The sequence below is a fragment of the Lissotriton helveticus genome, chromosome 6 (assembly GCF_964261635.1).
Source record: "Lissotriton helveticus chromosome 6, aLisHel1.1, whole genome shotgun sequence".
NCBI lineage: Eukaryota > Metazoa > Chordata > Amphibia > Caudata > Salamandridae > Lissotriton > Lissotriton helveticus.
In genome coordinates, this window is record NC_136067.1 from 1,837,360,942 (window position 1) to 1,837,382,636 (window position 21,695).

At 43.5% G+C, this 21,695-nt stretch overlaps 1 protein-coding gene across 1 annotated transcript in view; it reads left to right on the forward strand.

Moving 5' to 3' along the window:
- The window catches only part of PPP2R5A (protein phosphatase 2 regulatory subunit B'alpha), an 836,659-nt gene that overhangs the window by 509,490 nt on the left and 305,474 nt on the right, over positions 1-21,695 (forward strand). Inside the window, exon 7 of the mRNA XM_078649746.1 lies at positions 11,234-11,342. Coding sequence (XP_078505872.1) covers positions 11,234-11,342 — 109 coding nt within the window. The remainder of the gene's footprint in view (positions 1-11,233; positions 11,343-21,695) is intronic.

The following is a 21,695-nucleotide window of genomic DNA, read 5'->3' on the forward strand; positions in this document are numbered from 1 at the left end:
AACCAGATCTTGTTTTACAGCATATAGGTTCTTAAAAACAAATACTGCACAGTTCATTGTATTCAGTATCAGTAGGTTTCTTCACTCGGTTTTTCTTGTCCGAAAGAAATTGGGACAGGTGCTTTGAAGCTGGATTGATTTTAAATACTGAACTTTGCTGCTAAAAATTGTACTTCCCTGCTAAATGAATGATGCTTATGATTCAATTGGTGAAAATTAATTTTGCACCTTATTATTGAAATTATTGTTCTAAATGATTTGATGCACGTATATTGCTATGATATATGAGTTAATGAATGTATATATGTGTGTCTTTTATGGCCGTTGGCCGAAATAAAGAAATAAATAAATACAATGCTTCCATACAGGATAGATTATGGATTAATGGAGATTCTCCATTAGATGATATTCTTGCTATTGCACGCAAAGCGGAAATGTCTGGCAGGTGTGCTAATGTAATCAAACTTGATAATAGTTCTCTTACTAATGAGGTTGTTGGTAAAGTAAAAGCTGTTGATAGAAAGAAGTTTAACTATAACTCAAAGAACACTATGAGTGCTAGTAACAAACCATTTTATGCTAAACATTTCCAAGCTTCTTCAAATTCTAGGCTTAAGTGCTATAGGTGCAATAGTTTAGAACATTTAGCAGACTTTAAAGGATGCCCTGGCCTTAAAGCAAAATGCACTAATTGTGGATTAAAAGGTCATTTGACAAAAGCTTGTAACAGGAAAAAGAAAAGTAAAGTGAATTTTGTGAATGACATGGATGAGGATGACACTCTAGAGAATGATTTAGAGGACAATTTAGTTATGAATTTACATGACAAGTTAGTTTTGAGAATCCGTGATGAAGATATGGTTAACAAACCCATTTGTTTAATGAATATTGGTGGGGTGGATGTTAAGATTTATGCGGATTCTGGTTCGCCCTATACAATTATTAATGAGGAGATGTGGAAGTCTTCTTTTGTCCAACGAGTGGGTGAAAAATTATTATCACCAGATATTCATCCTAAAGGTTATATGGGGGAACCTATTGCTATCCTTGGTTTCCGTTGGTTTGTATTTAAATTCAAGGGCAGAGAATGTAGAGGGAAATTATACATTGCCAAGAAAGGGCCACCAGTGTTAGGGTGGTTCGACCAAAAGCAATTGCACATCATTCTGGATCCAAACAGCCGTGAACAAGTTTTGGTTTTGGATGATAGTACCACTGTCACTAATGAAATTTTACATACATTTCTAAAGGTTTTTAGTAAAAATTTAGGAAATTTAATTGGGTTTGAGCACAAGATCATAATTAAGGAAGACGCTTGCCCTAAGGTACATAAATGTAGAAATGTTCCCATTTTAGTGAAAGATGAAGTTAGTAAAGAATTAGATAAGTTAGTATCTGCCAATATTATTGAGCCAATTGAAGCTAGCGAATGGGTTTCTCCGATTGTCGTTGCGAGACGGAGCAACGGAAAAATTAGGTTATGTGTAGATTTACGGTATTTAAATAACAACATTGTGGTTGACCAGTTCCCACTTCCAAAGATTAATGAAATTGTGTCAAGTCTAGGCAACGCACGATGGTTCTCGACCATAGATCTATCGTCGGCATATCATCAGATTTCCTTGTGTCCTGAGTCAATGAAATTCACATCCTTTGTAACACCTTTTGGTTGCTTCCGTTTTAAGCGGATGCCTTTTGGTCTAGCTTCGGCGGCCGCTGTTTTCCAGCCATTAATGTATCAGCTTTTTAAAGAGGAAAAGGGAGTCAGATTTTTCCAAGACGACATCCTTGTTTTTGGCGTTGATGAGAATGAACATTTGTCAAGGTTGGGAAGAGTTTTGAGTATTCTTGAAAGCAAAGGCCTTACTGTAGAGCATTCTAAGTGCAAATTTGCACAAAGGAGCGTGACATATCTTGGTCATATTATAGATGAAGAAGGCGTTAGACCTAAACCCTCTTCGGTTTCTGCTATTTCAGAGGCTCCTGTTCCTACGTGTAAGGGTGACATCAAGTCATTTTTAGGGATGGCAGAATTTTGCTCAAAGTATGTTCCCAATTTTGCTAATGTCACCTATAATATTCGGCAACTTCTAAAGAAAAATGTAAAATTTGAGTGGTCTAATTCTTGTGATGAAGATTTCGAAAATATAAAGCTAGCCAAGGCTACTGCTCTGCATAGTTTTGATCCATCTTTAGAGAGCGTAATTACGACAGATGCTAGTAACAAAGGTCTTGGAGCTGTTTTAGTTCAAGTGGATAAGAATGGCATGGAGAAAGTGATTGCTTACGCTTCAAGATCTTTGTCCCCTTGTGAAGAAAAGTACCCAATAATAGAAAGAGAATCCTTAGCATGTGCTTGGGCATTGGAACATTTTAAATCTTTTGTTTGGGGGAAAATGTGTATATTGCGTAGTGATCACAAACCTTTGGTGAAAATGTTAACAACTGAAGGTGTGATCAATGCTTCAGCGAGGTTAGCTAGAATTTCAATGAGGTTGCAAAATTTCATTTACAAGATTGTTTATGTTCCAGGCAAAAGTAATGTTCTTGCTAATTTTTTGTCCAGAATGCCAGTCATGTTAGAAGAGTGTGACAATAATGAATGGAATGAATTACAAGTTGCTTTTGTTCATGATGAGGGTCTTTCAGCTTTCAGTAAGGAAGAATGGAATAGTGAATATTCTACAGACGATAATTTGCAAAAGCTGATTTCATTTACTCTTAATGGTTGGCCAAGTAAAAAGGATTTGTTGGATGATGCCATCAGACCTTTTTGGGAGGTTAGGTCTGAACTTTCTGTGGCAGATGAAACACTTTTAAGAGATGAGAGGATAATCCCTCCTATAGGATTACGTGAAGGGATTATTGAACTCTGCCACGAGGGTCATCCAGGAATTGTGAGATCTAAGTCATTGGTTAAACACTTGTTTTGGTGGCCAGGTTGTGATTCCCAAACGGAAAAGGTTGTTAGGAATTGCGTTATTTGTGCTTCTGCAGATAAGACTTTACGTACCTTTCGTCCTCCGATGTTAGTTTTCTTTTCCTGAACATCCTTGGGAGTGTGTAGCAGTTGACATTATGGGTCCAATTCAGGAGCATGATGGTTCCCATCATTTTTTGATTGTTCTTATGGATCTCTTCTCGAAATGGCCTGTCAAAGTAGTCGAGAGGGCAGACACAGATTCAGTTCTTTCTTTTCTTGATGAGACTTTTGTTATGGAGGGAATTCCTTCCTGCATCCTCACGGATAATGGAGTTCAGTATTTTAAAAAGTTAGGTATTAAGCATAAGACAACATCGCTTTATAATCCAGGTGGAAATGGCGTTGTTGAGCGTTTTAATAGAGTTTTGAAGAATACCATTCAGTTGTCAATAAGCAATAATTTAGATTGGCCTACACAAGTTGGGAAGGTTGTTTGGAATTACCGTATCACTAATAATGATTCTACTGGTATTTCCCCATTTGTGTTGATGAAAGGTAGAAATCCACGTTCTAAGACTATTCCTTCTTGGTTATTTTCTAGTGATGTGGAGCCTTGGTCTAGAGAATTGGTTAAGGCACGTATGGAACTAGTGCATAATAAAAGTAAAAAAATATCATGACTTGAAGCATGGTTCTAAAGAGGTTCAGATTGAGGTTGGAGATTGGATCAGAGTCAAGAAGCCCCTTAAGGTTCAAAAAGGTGATTCACAATTTTCTGAGCCCCTTCAGGTGGCGGAGGTTTTGAGAAACGCTGTTAGGCTTAACAATGGAAAGGTTTGGAATCTTAATAGGATTGCGAAATGTAAACCTTGCAGTTCTCACACTTTTTGGAAACCAGAGGATTTGGATGTAGAAAATTCTTCTAAGAATGATGAGTTGCAGGTTAATCCTAAGGAGGTTAATTGTCCTAGTTTAAGTGAGGTTCCATCTGCTAGTGGTGGTGTGGATTCATCTAGTAATGTTTCTGAGGAATCAATTATGGTTCCACAAGAAGAGGGTTCTGTTTCTGAGAGTGAAGACTCAACTTTATGTCGTCATTCCTCAAGGAAGAGGGTGGTTCCTCTTTGGCTTAAAGATTACATTATGAATAATAAGTAGAAGATAGAAACCATCTTTTATTGGTTGTTTTATTGTATTGTGAATATTTTTTGAGTATCAATTATATCGTACAATGTTTTATAATTTATATAGTGTTATATAGGGGGGATTCTTTTCTGGCGAAACCCTGTTGCTGCCGCTGCCCGGACAAGTGGGAGACCTGTGGAGTGCCTTTATCTGCTGCTGCTTTGCCCTCCCGCCTCCCGCCGTGTGTTGCCCGACTCCACTGCCATCTGGGAGTACGAGGTGGCCGAGAGGAGTGCGGTCGAGGGAACTACATTTCCCAGAAGGCCAAGCGGCGCACGCCGCGTCACCAGCGTCATCAGCGCGCCTGGAGGCGCTCAAATAGCGCATCACCCCCGTCTCGCGGGACGCCGGGCGAAGCCCGGGCAAAGGGCGGGCCCTCTACGGCCCTCATCGGCCAGAAGAGGCTGGGCTGGGCCAGAGGTCCTGGCATAAGGTTTTCGTAAGTCCCTGTTTTGTTTTGTATTTACCTTGCCATCACTGCCCTTTACTGTATGGCTACTGCGGCTACAAGCCCTGCTCCTGTGGGGTTGGATAAAAACATTACTAACCGAACACTGGATGACTATTTCTTTAAACCAGCCGTAGAAGGCAACAAGGAGCTCACGTTAGCTGAGAGGAGGGCCGACCGCCGCCGGTCTATTGAACGTATAAAAAACAGAACCCTCTCAGAACCTATAATGTCTGTTTCTTTGGTCGACGATTCGATTAGCCCTTCAGCAGTCAACACCTCATTGACCCCCAGTGTACCTTTGCTTCTTCAAGATTGTTTAGCTCCGGCAGTGTCACCCTCCCAAATCCAACTAGCTACTCCAATAGTGACTATTGCTGTTAATAACACTCCTAAGTCCCTGATATCTCCTACTATAAGGCCGGGTAAAGTTGTAAGAGGCAAAAACTCGAGGTTAGTGACACAAAAAACGCTTGGGCCCCCTCCACCTAAAAGAAGAAGGAAAACAACAACTGTGAATAAGCCCAAGATAAGTCACTCCGAGTTTGGTAAAAAGATGAACACTGCTACTACAACATCAACGGGAGCCCTAGACACCAATCAATCCATAATTGTTAGCTCTACTCCTCCGACATCTCCAGCCCAAGTAACCATAGAATCGGACATTTCCCATATCCAGATGGAGGTGGACCCGCAATCCGCCACTCCTAAGTCACTTCTGGACAATATAGAACTGATTATACGTAGCTATATGCTTGCATTGGCAGAAAGATTTAAGGGGATGGAGCTAAGACTAGGTAAAATTGAGGGGGATTTGACTGTGTTAGGGAATTTTGTACGTTTACAGGGTCAACCTAAAGCACAACACCAACAAGTCATTACAACTACCCAACCCCTCCTAAAAAATACTGTGGGCCTTATATCATCGAAACCTAGTACAAGTAACAGCCAGCCATCTGCTGTAATCCCAGCTGCCCCTAACCCCCTAAATGTGGCCCCGAAAGTTCATGCTGGCAATACCAGTAATAAATCCTTACCAACAGCCCCTTCTATTGTCCAGGGTAGACCTACTACTTCAATACCACCCAGTAACACAATCACCATTCCATCTAGGGAACCTAGTATTTTCCCGGACGGACTCCCCAGACCTGAAGGGAAGGAGAATAATTGGGGCAGTGGGGGCCAGCCTAGGATACCTCCTACAGAACTCCCCCCAGAAGCATTACCGTATGTGGTTATACTTACTGGGGTCCCGGAACTGCCTAACGGCAAACGAGAGGGTTACTCACAATTAAAAAACAAAAAAACGCATTGGCTCTCCCTCTATAGACCTAAACCCACTGCAATAAATGGAGAGATAGTCCATGTCCGGCGCCTGTCCTGGTTGGGGGGTAGAGCAAAGGACATCGGCGGTGATGTCGTAGTTATAAATTTCAGAGACAGAAAAGCTGTATATCACATCTTGAACTGGCCATATGGCAATGAAAAGAACTGTATAGTACCACGCCCCCTGACGTACTTCTACCCCAGATCTACGGTCCTCCCCCAACAACATCTCAATAACAACCTTTTCACCACTTCCCAATTCCATAATGTCGAGTCTGCTTTGAACCCCGCATACATGTACCAACCGGCTCCTTTACCAGTTATACATGGGTGGAATACTATACCTTTTCACCACAAAACAGGTTCATTCGGGAACATGTCAAGTTTGTTACCATTTACGCCTCTGGAGCTCTCTAACAGGTTTGAGGCGTTTAGCGGCCTGGAGGATTGCGACTGATGGTTAAGGAGTGCTGAAGCCACGGGGGGTGGGGAAAGAGCTTCATGTCCCATAAGGTCACCTGTGAAGCTGGGGCGTTGTTGCAGCGGAAAAGACAAGTACTTTGCTCCTATAACTGGTGATATAATTAGTAGTTCTCCTAAAGTGTCCCCTCCAGTGTTCTTTGGGGAAATTGAGGTGCCTTCAACATTACTGGATGATGTAAGGACAGTAAATGGTGTCTCTGAATGTGGCGCCAATAAGACAGAATGTACAGTAGGTAACCATGAAAATCACCCCAATACACTACTGTTAACAACGGATTCTTTATTTAAAACCATGGATTTGGTGGTAACTGGCGAAGTGCTGCCTACCCTAATATCTACCCCATTTACTAGAGAGCCTGTTATTTGCCCCGTACCTGAGGAATGTGTCAATTTAATTTCATGGAATATCGCAGGTTTGGCAAATAAGTTACGAGACCCAGTATGGCTAACATTCATTAGTAAATTTAGCATTGTGTGTCTTCAAGAAACTTGGATGGAGAACAAAAATGTCCACATTGAGGGTTTTCTAAGCTTTATCAACCCAGCGGTTGCTTCGACTAGGGGCAGAGCTAAGGGCGGCTTGGCCATTTTTATTAACCTAGGTCTGTGCTGTAATATAAGCAACTGCCACAATGTTAACTTGAATACACAGATGATTGATATAAAAAATGGTAAGAATGTGCTGACATTGGTCAATTTTTATAATGCAAATAGTAGTAACGAAGTTTGTAACATTGCCTCCCTACTTGATTTATTGAGTAAAAATGTCTACACTGTATCACGATACCTGTTGTTAGCAGGCGACTTTAATGTCCAACCATGTGGAAACCCAGCGAAGACGCCAATGGGGTCTTTAGGGTGTAATATCGAGGAAGGTTTTCACTTCTCTCATAGTAGGGGCGGTAAGAACTTAAACGACTTAGTAAACGAATACAATCTGACTGCAGCCATGTCGTTGGTCCCCGATACAAAAATTTTTGAGACCCCAACCTTTAAAGGACACGGGCAGGGAACCTTTATTGACCATATACTAATGTCTTCAGACGTTGTTTATTGGGTCTCGCATTTCACTATTCTCACTAGTGTTTACAGTGATCATAACCCCCTTCTTTTAAAGTTGGGTGGACCATTATTAGTAAAACGACAGTCACGCACTGACCATGGCACGCTAAGGTGTGTAAATGGTAGGCGTCGCATCAGATGGTCAATGATCAACCAAGATACCCTGTACACGAAAATAACCAGTGCATGTGAAGAGGAGCTATCTGTCTGCTTATTGCCTGAATCAAGCCCTGTGAACATTTTGTCCAGGTTCGAGGGGCTGGTCACTAAAATTGGCTCCATGCTCACAGCGCCCACAAAGGGACATAGTGAGAATAATTCCAAATGGTTCGATCATAATTGCTCAAAGGCAAGTAGGGATCTGAAACAGGCATTAAAATCCAAACCCAGAGATTGTGATCTGATAAGAAATCTCCGCATGGCCTATAGGAAAGCCATAGCTACCAGAAAAAAGGAAATCAAGGCTAATGTTATTGAATCCCTTTTAGACCCCTCAGTGTTGGGGAACAGCAGCAAGTTCTGGCAAATAATTAACAAACCCTTGTTTGACAATCCAAACGACACAGCCCTTGGAACAAACATTTCAGAGGGGGAGTGGGTGTCCCACTTCAGTGCAATTTTTAAGAGTAACGAGCATCGGGTAGACTTTGATGTTTTATCTTCAACTGTGACTCCACTGTGTTTCACAGTACAAGAGACTGTTAGGGGAATACAGGGTCTAACCACCAACAAGGCCCCAGGTCCGGACGGATTGCCACCGGACCTGTTTAAGTCAAGCACCCCTTTCTGGGCTCCGGTTCTTACCGCTGTAATCAATGCAGCGGCGACAACTGGGTGCCCTAGAACCTGGGGTCTTTCCACCATAGTCCCCATTTTTAAGAAGGGCGATTGCAGTAGCCCGTTATGTTACAGGCCAATTTCTTTATTAAATTCAGTAGTTAAAGTGGTGGGGGGTGTAATTCTCAACAGGTTATCCACTTGGGCTAAAGATAATAACATCCTTTCACCCATACAATATGGGTTCAGACCAGGTCATTCGACCATTACGCAGTGCCTGAACCTATACTTTATCCTAAGCAAGTATACACTGGCGAGACAAGGCACTGTCTACATGGAATAATGGACTTGTCGTCCGCATTTGACTGTGTAGACAGAAGCCTACTCTGGGCTGCTTTGCTGAGAATGGGTGTAGAGAGTAACCTTGTCTACTTCCTCGCTGATCTGCATACAGACACTAGAGCGAACGTCCGTTACTCCCAAGACCTTAATGTAACGGACGAATTTAAAATAAATCGAGGTGTCCGACAGGGCTGCATCTTGGCCCCATTTTTATTTAACCTGTACATTAATGAACTGGAGGATTTTCTCCTTAACGTAGAAGCAGATTACCCCTTAGTTGAGCGTAGAGGGGTACCCGTATTACTCTACGCAGACGATGCTGTTCTTATTTCAAGAACAGCAATCGGTCTCCAGAAACTTTTAAACTCCTTCCACAAATTCATGGAGTCACGTGGTTTAAGCATAAACAATGCCAAGTCCTTCGTCATGAAAGTAGGCAAGGGTGGCTTGAAAACTGACCATTTTAGTATAAATGGTGAGAAAATTCCATCAACCAATTCCTTTTCTTACCTCGGGGTCCTGCTTGATCATAAATTGTCATGGGGCCCTGCAGTCTCCAAGAAGAAGGGAGAAACAGTAAGGGTTAATGCGGCCATTCTCGGCTTTGCAAAAAAAATCGGCAACTGCCCGACGGCCGCATTGCTTAAACTGTACCAGGCAAAAAGCGTGGCTGGTGCCTGCTATGGGAGTGAGCTCTGGGGCTATCGTAAGAGTAAAGACCTAGAGGTCACAGAAAATAACTTCCTAAAAAAGATTCTGAGACTCCCCAGGGGTATTGGGAACTACTCGGTTCACGAGGAGCTGGGGATCCCCCACCTAGGTGACAGAATAGCAGTAAGCCCTGTTATATGTTGGCTGAATTGCTGGCTGAACAATGACATCCCATTAACACATGCTATAATGAAAGAAGCCTTACAGCTAGATGGGAGGTTTAAAATACCGTGGGTGAAGTACATAAAGGACAGCCTAACGGCAATCGATCGACAGGATCTGTTTTATGCCCCAAATTTAATTACAAAATCGGATGTGAGCTTGGTTAAGAATGCTATACTACTGTTAAGAGGTACCGACAGAGAAGAGGTTGAGATACAGAAGGTCAGTGTTAGGAAACATCTTTTATTAAAAACCTGCTTGCAAATGGAACCTTACCTGACATGGCCTATGTCTAGCTATGAAAGATTTTTGTTAACAAGGTTCCGCTTTGACCTCTTCCATCTTCTACTGGCAGTCCCCAGTGGGGTTCAACGGGGAGAAGTGTTGCCAGCTTGTGGCTGCGACGGAAAGTCTCCACAAGACCTGGCACACTTCCTTTTCATTTGCCCCTATTATTCTATCCCACGGAAATTATACCTCAAACCGTGCCTCAAAAAGCTGAGTTTTACACAAATTAAACCTGCACTTTATTATTTACAACTACTGAATAGCGATTGCACTTTATTTGTATGTAATTTTCTTAAAAAAGCCATCTGCTTTAGGAAAAGCATGGATGGCTAATTACACTGCAACATTTTTTAGGTGATTTTAATATTACAGTTATTTATATTTTTAATCATATGTTGCCCATGCTCATACTGTCTAAAATATTGTACTGTATACTGTGTCTTTATTTGCCAATTGAAGTGAATTGTTTGTAACGTTATTTTTATTGTGTGCTTATAAACTGTACTTTTATGATTGTAAAACCTACAATCGAATAAAGATTTTGAATCTGAATCTGAATCTAGTGTTTTAATAATTTTTCCTTCCTATTTGTTTTTGGGGTTTTTTATCATTAGGAAAGGGGGATGTGTTGTGTTTGCATTCTTAAATGTACTGTTGTTTCTTTCTTGTGCATGTGCCAGTTAAGTCACTGCTAGAATATGGAATGTTATACATGTCATGATACTGTGCATCATTTGTAAAGGAGAGTTGTTCCTGAGATGCTGAACTTGCTGGATGACATGTATTGAGCTCTTCGACTAATTAAAGGATAATTATCTACATACCCTGAATTTATCCTTCATTTCACACAGTACCGTGACTATCGCAAATATCATTAGTACTTGGAAAAATTGTGAAAGAATCTACTTAATATTGTTAGTCAATCTAAAAAAATGTCTGAGTTGAGTATCTTCTCAGTTGCTTTTTAGTTTCCAACTTAAGTTTTTTTTAATGTGTTCTGTGATTGAATAATACCTGTAATGTTCTAACTTAAAAGATTTTCTGACATCGAACTTATTGATTTTCTATGTTCACTTTTCTATTCAAATTTAACTGAATCTGCCCTAATTTGAACTTTGCAATGGTCTGATCATGTCTTGCACCATGAGAAGGCATAAGTAAACTCCCTGTCTAGACCTTTAAGTATTAAGCTAAAGAGGGATTATTATATAGGTGACATTTTTATCCAAATTTTGTGTGTGACAATGACCCTTATAATAACATTTTTCAGCAGGTACGTATTCGAGTAGGGGATATTTTTATGACATTACTTTGCTTTCATTGTAAATCTTTTTTAAGCTGTAAAAGTAGATGGTGGGAGAGGGGGTTCAAGTAGTGCAATTTGTAAGCATAAAACTGCTGTTTTAGATATTTGAAAAGGCCATTATATAAAAGCAAATGTCTTTCATTTTAAACTACTGTCTACATTGCAGCCATTCTATTGAACAGCAGTAATGTGACTTCAACCCTTTTGTTTTGTTTTTCAGTATTATTAATGGTTTTGCGTTGCCATTGAAAGCGGAACACAAGCAGTTTCTCATGAAGGTCCTGATTCCTATGCATACTGCTAAAGCATTAGCATTGTTTCATGCTCAGGTTGGTTTATTATGTTGGATTAATACGCAATATGTATGTGTGTGTGTGTGTGTGTGTGTGTGTGTGTGTATATATATATATATATATCTTTGTATGTAGATGTATCCAACCCTCCCCCTCTCCCCTCGGCCTAAGCCTTTGTTATTGGCTATTTGGGGTAGGTCGCGCTTAGGCCCCTGTAGCATTTTGACCACATAAGGGAGCCACACCAAATTTGCGTCCTTTTCATAGAACATCATGGGGATTCTAAAGGTACCCAAGGTTTGTGGATTCCCCTAGGGGGGACCCAGAAATTAGCCTAAATACAGCACATTTTGCAAGGGGGGGGTGAATGCTACAAATGAAAGCGTCTTGTTTTTTCCTTGCAAATGGTATCAACAAAGGGTTTGTGGGGCTAGAATCACAATTTTCCCAGCTTTCAGGGACAGACAAACTTTTGTCAGAAAACCATCATTTTTAGGTCTTGCGCCTAGCGTTGCAGTGCGCAGCATGCTCGCGCAGCGCAAGACCTCTTGAAGGAGCTTCAGAAAGCTAACCACACGCTCGTGCATGTGGTTTTGCTTTCTCCGGCTGTCATTGGCTTTCGCGGGCTTTTTTAATAAAAATACAGCACACGATTAGGCAAAGGCCAGCGTATGTCCTGCCTTTGCAATGCCCATTCCAGTCCGTGGCTAGCACGCGCAGCAGCGCACGTTCGCCTTACTTCCGCGCTCCCTCCCCCCGCTCCTTTGTGGTGCGCGCGCACCACTGGTTGCCTTCTGCATTCCTGAAATAATAGGAGCAAGTGGGATGGCTGGCCCAAGTGAATACCCTGTTTGCGTCTTCCTTGGGCAGTAAGGAGGCCTCGGCGACTGCCACATTTTATCTGTTTTAGCACGCCTGGGCAAACGTAAAAGGGAAGGATATGATGTGCTCTTTTCCGGCACCGGACAAGCGCGCGCCAGCCTTCTGACAGGACCTGTGAAACAGGTGATCTTTCCGCACTCGAGGGTGGCATTGGAACGCGCGTGTTGTGGTGTTTGTTAATACAAAATAAGCAGTTGAGCCGAACTGTAATGAAACCGCTGTTGAGATTCGTGCAATTATATGTTGACTGACCGCGCCCCATCCTCCGGACTTTTCACAGGCCAGTCACCCTTGGCTGCCGTGCTCACAGGAGAAGGGGCCTACATCAGCCATATTTTTAAATGTAATACTCTAAATGACCATGGTACCATGGTACCACAAGTCGACAAGTCGTACTGAGTTCTGCTCGTTGGGTAAATAGGGTTTCCGTAAAACGTTTAAAGTCCATCAAGTTAGTTTTTTCTCCTTTGTTTGAGGAGAGGACGAGTGTCTGTGGCGCAAAGCTTGCAGTGTGTCCCAATTTTTTTTATTTTGCTGTGCCTCCATCTTGTTAGGGGACAGACTCCTAGATCGGGGGATGAGGGCACCCTGCGGTGTGGAAGATCGTTTTTGCAGGTGCAGGAGTAGGGGCCTTTGCAAGATCACTTCTTGCGATCACTGTGAACCGGACACATTCCTGTGGCCCCCTGGTCTTCGTGTCTCCTTGGAGGACTACTTTTTCTACTGCTGGGCGAGCTCTGTCGGCACATGCCAGGGATGTTTGCAGCGGGCGACCTCCCACCTTGACTTTCGGTCTTGTCAGATGTCTTCTGCAAGTTAGGAGGCATAAAGATTTTGTTAAACCCTCAATACTTGTCTTCTTCCTTCGGTTTCTCAGAGCAGGAAGACTTTCTGGGCATGTTAACTTCCATGTTTCTTCCTCGATCAGACTCTCACGTTTACACTGCCGCTTGGTCTGTTTTCAGTAGACCCCCTTGTCCAACAGGACGCACCTCTTCCCATATGATGGGTATATCTGCCTTTGTGACCACCTGGAGATAATGCTGCCTCTCTAGCCTCGCACCTAGATGTTTGTTGACCCCATGACAAGGAACATGCCGAATCATTGTTTTCAGGAACCTCCCAGGCCTCCTGCGCTTATTGTAGACCTCATCATCCTGGCTTAGATGTTATAGCCCCTTGTGGCCAGTCCATGGCTCTGAGCCCCACTGCTATATCAACGATGTCACAATCCTTCCCTGTGATGTTGTGTAATTCTGAGCCCTCCCCTTCCTGGCACTCGTCGTCCCGCCCATCTGGCTGTGACGTCACTGTCGTCCTTAGGGATAATGCCCATAGGGCAATTCAATTCCTATACATTCATGCAAGCTACCAAATATCACACAAGTAGGACCACTACCCTGCCTTGTTTACACAGTTTTGGCATTTTACTGGGTCATAGCCTTTTTTGCTATTTTTTGTGCTTTCAACCTTCTTCCAGTTAATGGTAGAAATGGGCATGAAAGCAATAATGGATCCTGGAAAGCTATACATTTTAGAAAAGTAGACACATTACTGAATACAGCAAGGGGTCATTTGTGTTGATTCTTAAAGGTTTCTTTATAGAAACTAACAGTGGAAAAATTTAAAATGAGTTGAAAAAAACAGCCATTTGTGCTAACGTTTTTACCTGTAATTTCTAAATATGACAATGTTTGAAAGCAAAATACTGTTACATCCGCTGGACCTTTCTGGTTGTGGGGATATATAGCACTTGTAGGTTCACCAAGAACCCGACGAGCCCAGAGCCAATAACTGAGCAGCGTCTTGCAATGTTTTTTTATTATGTACTGGGTATATAGCAATTAATTTGGGAATATATATATATATATATATATATATATATATATATATATATATATATATATATATATATATATATACAAAAACCCTCCTCCAAAAGAAAAGGCAGAGGCCTCAGTAGGGGAGCAAAGTGAAGCTTCTTTAATTGCAGAACTAAGGCAGGTAGACGGGCGTATGCATTTCGGCATTTTATATATATATATATATATATATATATATATATATATATATATAATCCTGTAGTGTCAGCAACTCAGCAAGGCTCCAACACAAAAAACAGGTACAGACCACAACGAGGATTTTCGTAGAAAAGATAAAGTGCTTTATTCCATTAATGGGAACGGCAGCATGACACGTTTCGTACAGGAAACCTGGACTTGATCACATGACAGTCCCAGAGAAACATGTGGTTAAATACTGGCAGACCCTTAATTAGACTCCTCCCACAAAAGCAAAAACATAGTAAAAATACTATTTACATTGTAATTGAATGGCTAAAAGAGTCTTTCAGAACTTTATGATAAACCTCATATAAATATGTTCAAACCATCATTGTCTACAGAGAAAATTGTCACAGTGAAGGAAAAAGGTTACAAACCATAATAATTCCTAAACAGGCTCCATAAAAACAATGATGACAAATAATGAATAAAAAGAAATAAAGGGCAAGTGCCCTAAGTCCTAGCAAAATACCAGTTAATGCTGATTATAGTCACAGGAGGTCAAACGGACATAGCCAAGAAAAATTAATTAAAAACCACATGAATAATGAAAAAGTGCAAAAAATTAGTGCAAACAATTAAGCCCCTACAATGGGCCAGAGCATGATAATTTCAAACATTACAAATTATCAACAGCCATGCCGAATTGATAGTGAAAAGTGCAAAGTGCTGTAAAGTGCAAAAACCGGCTGATCTCTCCATGAGAACATGTGCAAATATACATTTAGTAGAAAAAGTTTTTAGAAAAAGAAATTTAGAATACCAAAAGATGTTTAGAATACAAAAAGATGTTAATCTGGAAAGGAAAATACTGCATCAAAATTATCACATCAACAAAAACAAGGACAGTTTCATCAATATAATATATATATATATATATATATATATATATATATATATATATATATATATACAAATAAAATTATACACATATATATACACACTACTCACTAGAGAAATCCATAGGAAAACTCAATAAATTAGCAATGAATCATCCTCAGCACAATATAAAAATAAGTAAAACCATAAATATAGATAAAACCAATAAAATACTGCGCAGAATAATGAAACAAGCTAAAATATTTACAGAAAATTATGAAGATCTTCTACGATATTTAGCCCATTCGGAATCTTGGTATATATATATAAGTGCAAAATCAGTATGGAAGACACCTTGTATTTCTGAAATTGGAACAAAATATCGAGTTTAGAAACCGTAGCTATTTGCACATTTCCCAAATTGTGAGTACCCATACTAGCATGAGAATTGTAGGACATTTTTCAAAGGGACTTCTTTTTTACACATTGTCTTTCATTTGGAAGGCAGAAATGCATCGAAAGTCAAAAGTTAATAACAGTTGCTGTACAATTCTGTGTTACCCTAAGTCTCCCGATAAAAATGGTACCTCACTTGTGTGGGTAGGCCTAGTGCCCGCAACAGGAAACCACTCCAAACGTATGGTGGACACACTTCATTTTTACAGTGAAAACTGACCCTTTTTTAGGTCTCGCTTAGGCAGAGCTTATGCGTTGCTCCAGGAGAGGGCCTTTAGCAATCGGTCTTCACTTTTCAAGCACTGCAATCGTGCTTGTGGCGGCATCCACCTTGCGGGAGCGAGCAGCGCGCGGCCACGTTAATTACAAACATATGGGCCCTGCACGCCGCTGCTTGCTCCGTGGATGCCGCAACAAGCACGAGTGCAGTGCTTGTAAAGTGAAGACCGCTTGTTTCTATTAGAGTGCATGTTGTTTGCTGTCTCTCTCGTGTGCTGCTTCCCGCCTCAAGCACCGCTCCTGTGCACTCCTCGTGTTGGTCCTTCTTTCCCCAGTGCATCCATTGCTTCCTCAAGCGATCTTTTTTTGTTTTATAGTTATTTTTTTATTCTATACCTGCCTTTAGTTCCTGAGTTGGTCCCACACACCACCGTTGCGCACCACTCGTGACTGCTCCCCGTGCACTCCTCATCCGCTCCTCTGTTGCTTCCCACCCCTCCTGGTACTGTCCTTGAAAAAATATATTTTTAAATTTTATCGAGGGCCAGCAGCTGTCATCATTTGCTGCCAGGCTGCTCAATTTCTGAAAATCGCTTTTGCACGTTGAATGTTTTTTTTTAATTTACCGCTCCATATGCTGGCTGCTGTTTTTTTTTGTTTGCATTCGCAAACTGTATTGTTAATAGCACGGGTGCAAAAAAATATATAAAGTTAATGTATTTCAAATGAACTCTTTTAAAAATCCATTTTCCTTTTCAATCTGGAATGAGGAAACAATAATCAAAGTGCACCGAAGTCATGAGAAATTGCTGCAATTCACTTTTTCTCAAGAGTGAATAAGTTTATGCCAGTTAGACATTGTGACGTCTTGAAACCCTCTGACAGTAACTACCAGAAGACCTCAAACTTCAAATCGTGAATCCACAATAGCAGGAAACTGGATCTCGCCTAGGAATGACAAATATTTTTGAAATGCCTATGTGCTGAAATTAGACATTTCCATAAAGTGCAGCGCAGGGTGTCTGGTAATGTTTAAATCTCCTCTCCTTCAACTAGACCTTTATGGCTTTTAATGACGCAAGCTGTGGGACGCCTGATTCCCCAAAACTTAGATCAAACCTAAATAAATGTCCACCTCCACGCCCTCCACCTCTACTCTCCCCACCTCCACTCTCCCACCTTCACTCCCTCCACCTCCCTCACTCACCCTCCACCTTCACCCCTCCATCCCCCCACCTCCTACTCCCTGCACCTCCACTCAGCCTCCTCGCATCCCCTCCCTCTCTGCACCTCAACTCCACTCCCCCTCCCTCCACTGCCCCCTTCCTTGCATAAACAATAAAACTAGAACACATTTTTGGTATCTTTGGTATTTTGGTTCACTTAGAATATCCCTGCGCTGACGTCAGTTTTCTTCTGTTCTGCATCCGAGCGCGGATTCTAAAAAACCAGCAGTTCCTTGGCCTGGTTTTTGGGCCTTCTCGACACCATTGGTGTCGTGGGAACGGTGTGCAGTGCCTTCCGGCTTAGAGGTTTGTAAAGCCTGTGCGCATTCAGATGTCTGGCACTGACCCGTACCTCATCTCTATGTGGTGCCTCGGCAGGCACCGCGACTCCAAGAAGTTGAAGCCCAAGTCCCTGAGAGAGCCTCGTATGAAACTAGTGGCCGCACGGCTGTCCGTTCCAGGCCCTTCGCGTCGCCGCCCTCCCTCCCTGAATCGGGCCTGTTCCAGAGGTCGTTCCCGCGCATGTCCTTCGAAGGCAGGTAAGCACAAGCGTCTAGCGCGGAGGTCTTCCTCCCATACGTGTACTGCTGGCGCCTACTTCTCTTGCTCAATGCCAGATAAGGGCGCCCGGCAGTCGCTTCCTCCATACCCCCCCCTTTCTGAGGCATACTTCTGCCTGTGGATTCATCACCTCCTGAATACCCCCTGCGCCAATATTTAGCGAGAAATTATTTCCTAGCTCTCCCACGTCAACGAGGTCTTCACAATAGGTAGGCTCCGCTCCCGACACCGTATGACGTCATCAGAGCCATAAAAGGACCTCGTCGGCGTGTTGACATCCGTTCCCACGCTGTCGACACTTAACGGTTTTTCTAGGGGCTCTCCATTTTCTACGAAGACAACTTTGTATCTCTTATTTGATTCTGATGTCTACTTTCAGGAAGACTGGATTTAAACCCTGCAGAGAGTGTGGCGGCAATATTTCGATCACGGACCCGAATGAAGATCGCCTCTGGTGCTTATGTTCGGACTATGACGTCGATGAATGTCAAAGCTGCAGGAAAATGAATCCAATGGCTATCAAGGAGTGTGATGCCAAGCTATTCATGGCCAAAGCCAAAAAGGAGAAGCGAGGTCGAAAGAAGGCGAAGTCTTCATCTCCCCATACTTCGAAGTCGAAAAAACATAAGAAGTCCAAGAAAAGACATGACTCTCGACACCATTCTTCGAAGGCCAGGGCTTTGAGGTCGTCATCTCCGGCTGAGCGGCCTCGAAGAAAGGACTTAGTTTCTCCATCTCCTTCTCTTTGGGTGACGCCGGTTCCATCTCCGGTTCCGAGGTCGCCGGCTGCGAAGGGCACTTCGCTGCATGAAGACTCATCGGCTAAAGCGATGTCTCGGGCGCCTAGGGAGTCTTTTCCTGTGCGGGCGCCGTCCCTGGCTCTGCAGCCTCCGATTCGACCTCAGGTGGTTCCTCTTCGGGAAGGTACAGATCCATATCCTGCTTTTCCTGCTCCTGGGTCAGATTCTTTGTATTTTCTTAATGCGATGTTTAGCATGTTTGCCAGGGCCTCTGCTCCATCCAGTGCGCCTTCGGGACCCGTGGGTCCTTTGGCCTTTAACCTGGGTGTTTCTCAATTCGATCCTCAAGCACCCTTTATGCCATTCTTGCCGTCTACTCCGGCTTGGCATTTCCCGGCGCCGAGGTCCTCAACTCTGGCTCCTTGGGCTCCTTCGGCTGCTGAGTCTGCGCCACCTCGAATTCGATCGACGTCGAGGTTTGAAGCTGAGGCTCCTCCATTGAAGTCATTGATGTCTTCACCGGCGCCTTGTGTGGCGCTGCTCACGCCTATTCCTATACAACTCTCTGGGAGAGAGGCGCAGAGGCTCCTTGAAGAGGAGGAATATGCACAGAATCAGGAGGAAGGAGAGATTGTTGATTCTATCGATGAGTTTGAAGGCGTTCATGAGGCTACTGGCCTGGATACTTCCCCTGAGTATATTCTTCCATCTGCAAATGCTGGGGTTGTTCAAGACATTGCTCCTTATTATAAGGTCATAAGAAAGGCGGCTGAATTGCTTGGTCTTCAGCTTCCCTCAGCTGAGGTGAAATCTAATATTCTTACTGAAGTTCTCAATACTTCTTCAACTTCTGAACCGTTGCTTCCCTTTACTGATGCTTTGACAGAACCAATCTTGGAGGTTTGGCAGAAGCTTTTATCTGCTCCTGCGGTTTCTCATTCCATCTCTAGAAGGTACAGGCCCGCTCCTGAAGATCCGGCTTTTTTTATCATCACATCCTACGCCGGAAAGTTTGGTTGTCCAGGCTTCTTGTTCGAAGCAGTCTTCTGGTTCTTTCCCTGCCATTCTTGGTGATAGGGATTCTAAAAAGATGGAGCAAGCGGCCATGAAGGTGTTCTCTTCTGCAAGTATGGCTCTTAAATCCACTAATGCAATTTGCCTTCTTGGGAGGTATACCCATGCTTTGATGGACTCAGTCATGCAGCTAGCTCCGAAGTTGCCTGAGGAGGATCGGGCTAATTTCTTGGAAGTCCTTTCTGATTCACAGGCTGCAGCACATCAGGTGATTCAATCAGGCATGGACACTGCTGACGCTGTAGCTTGTGTGATGGGGTCTTCTGTGGCTGCAAGGAGACAGGCATGGCTTTGGTTGTCTGGTTTCTCATCTGATGTTCCGGCGACTTCGCTGGATTCGCCCTTTGATGGGTCAAAACTTTGGTTCAAAGGCGGACTCAGCCCTAGAGCGTTTTAAGGACAGCAGGGCTACTGCAATGTCTCTGGGTCTCCAGGTGCAGTCTAGAGGATAAGGCTACAAGCGATAATGTGGATTTGGGAGATCTGCTTCCTTTCGTGGTGCCAACAGTCTCAACAGAGCCAGCAACAGCAGAATCCCTTGTACAAGTCGTACAGAGGGGTGAATAAAAGAGGCCTCAGGGGAGCAGCTTGACAACAATCCTCCTCTTCTTCCTCTACTTCCCCTCCCGTTGGTACACCAGGAAAGCAGTTCTAGATCCCCCATCTTAGAACATGTTGGTCTGGTTGGAGGTCAGGTGTCCCACTTTCTACAAGAATGGAGACTGATCACGTCCAATCGTTGGGTCTTGAATCTTGTGGAGAATGGGTACGCCCTTCTCTTTTTGGAGTTTCCTCCTCCTTACCCTCCTCACCAGGGTTGGTGCTCAGAGGACCACTTACTGCTTTTACAACAGGAGGTTCTTACCTTGCTACTGAAAGGTGCGATAGAGGTGGTTCCGGAGCAGGAAAGGGATCAGGGTGGCTACTCCCGGTATTTCCTGATCCCAAAAAAGGACGGTTGCTTAAGACCAATCGTGGGACCTCAGGATTTTGAACCTTTACTTCAGACAGGAGAAGTTCAAAATGTTGACCTTGGCTCAGGTTCTTCTTGCGCTGCAACAGGAAGACTGGATGGTGTCCATCGATCTACAGGATGCTATTTTCATCCTCAGGTCGCATCTGAAGTAGCTCCAGTTCACAGTAGGGTCCCAACATTATCAGTTTGCGGTTCTTCTGTTTGGTCTTACTTCTGCACCTCGAGTCTTTACAAAGGTGATGGCGGTGGTAGCGGTTCATCTCAGATGGTCAGGGGTTCCTGTTTTCCCCTACCTGGACGACTAGCTGTTAAAAACAGAGTCTCTAGAGTTGGTTTCGCGCCATTTGCAGGTAACAGCTTATCTGTTGTTCAAATTGGGTTTCTCGATAAATGTATTAAAATCTCACCTGGTGCCTTCTCAGCGCAGCCTGTTCATTGGGGCAATACGGGACACTTCTGTGTCTCGAGCTTTCCCTCCTCCGCAGAGTATTCTCAACATTCAGGAAATTATTCCTTTATTTCACGATGGAGCGGTTGTTCCAGTCCTGAAGGTCCTTCGCCTGCACGGTCTGTTCACTTCCTGCATTCTGTTGGTCAACCATGCGCGCTGGCACATGAGGGCACTCCAGGGGTGCCTCCGCAGGCAGTGGTATCAGAAAAACGGAGATCTCAGGGAGAAGAGCAGAATCCCCAGAGAAGCTGCAGCGGAGCTGACTTGGTGGAGTGTGCAGGGCAACCTGTCTCAAGGAAACCCCTTTGTCTCCTCCGCCGGTGACCACAGTGATCACTGATGCCTCCACTCTAGGGTGGGGTGCTCATCTGGGGGATCTGGAGGTCAAAGGTCTTTGGTCTCCAGAAGAAAGGTTGCTTCATATCAACCTGTTGGAATTGAGGGCGATAAGTTTGGCACTAAAGGCTTTCCTTCCTTCCCTTCGCGGTCAGTCGGTTCAGGTCCTGACGGACAACACTACCGCGATGTGGTACATCAACAAACAGGGAGGTGTAGGGTCTTTTCGTCTGTGTTGAGAGGCTCTGCGACGCTGGTCCTGGGTTTAGGGCCATCGGATTTGTGTGTTTGCAAATCATCCGGCCGGTGTCTGTCAGCGTTACTCGGCCTATCACGAGTGGCGGCTTCATCCGGAGGTGGTCCATCACATCTTTCAGTGTGGGGGTCTCTTCGGGTGGATCTGTTTGCCACTCAAGAGAACGCGTACTGCCCACTGTTCTGCAGTCTCCAGTATCCGATGCAGGGAGCATTGGGGGACACGTTTCAGATAGATTGGAGCTCACAACTCCATTACACGTTTCCTCCCATACCCTTGATTCCTCGGGTTGTGAGGAAGATTTGCCACGACCAGGCCCAAGTTATATTG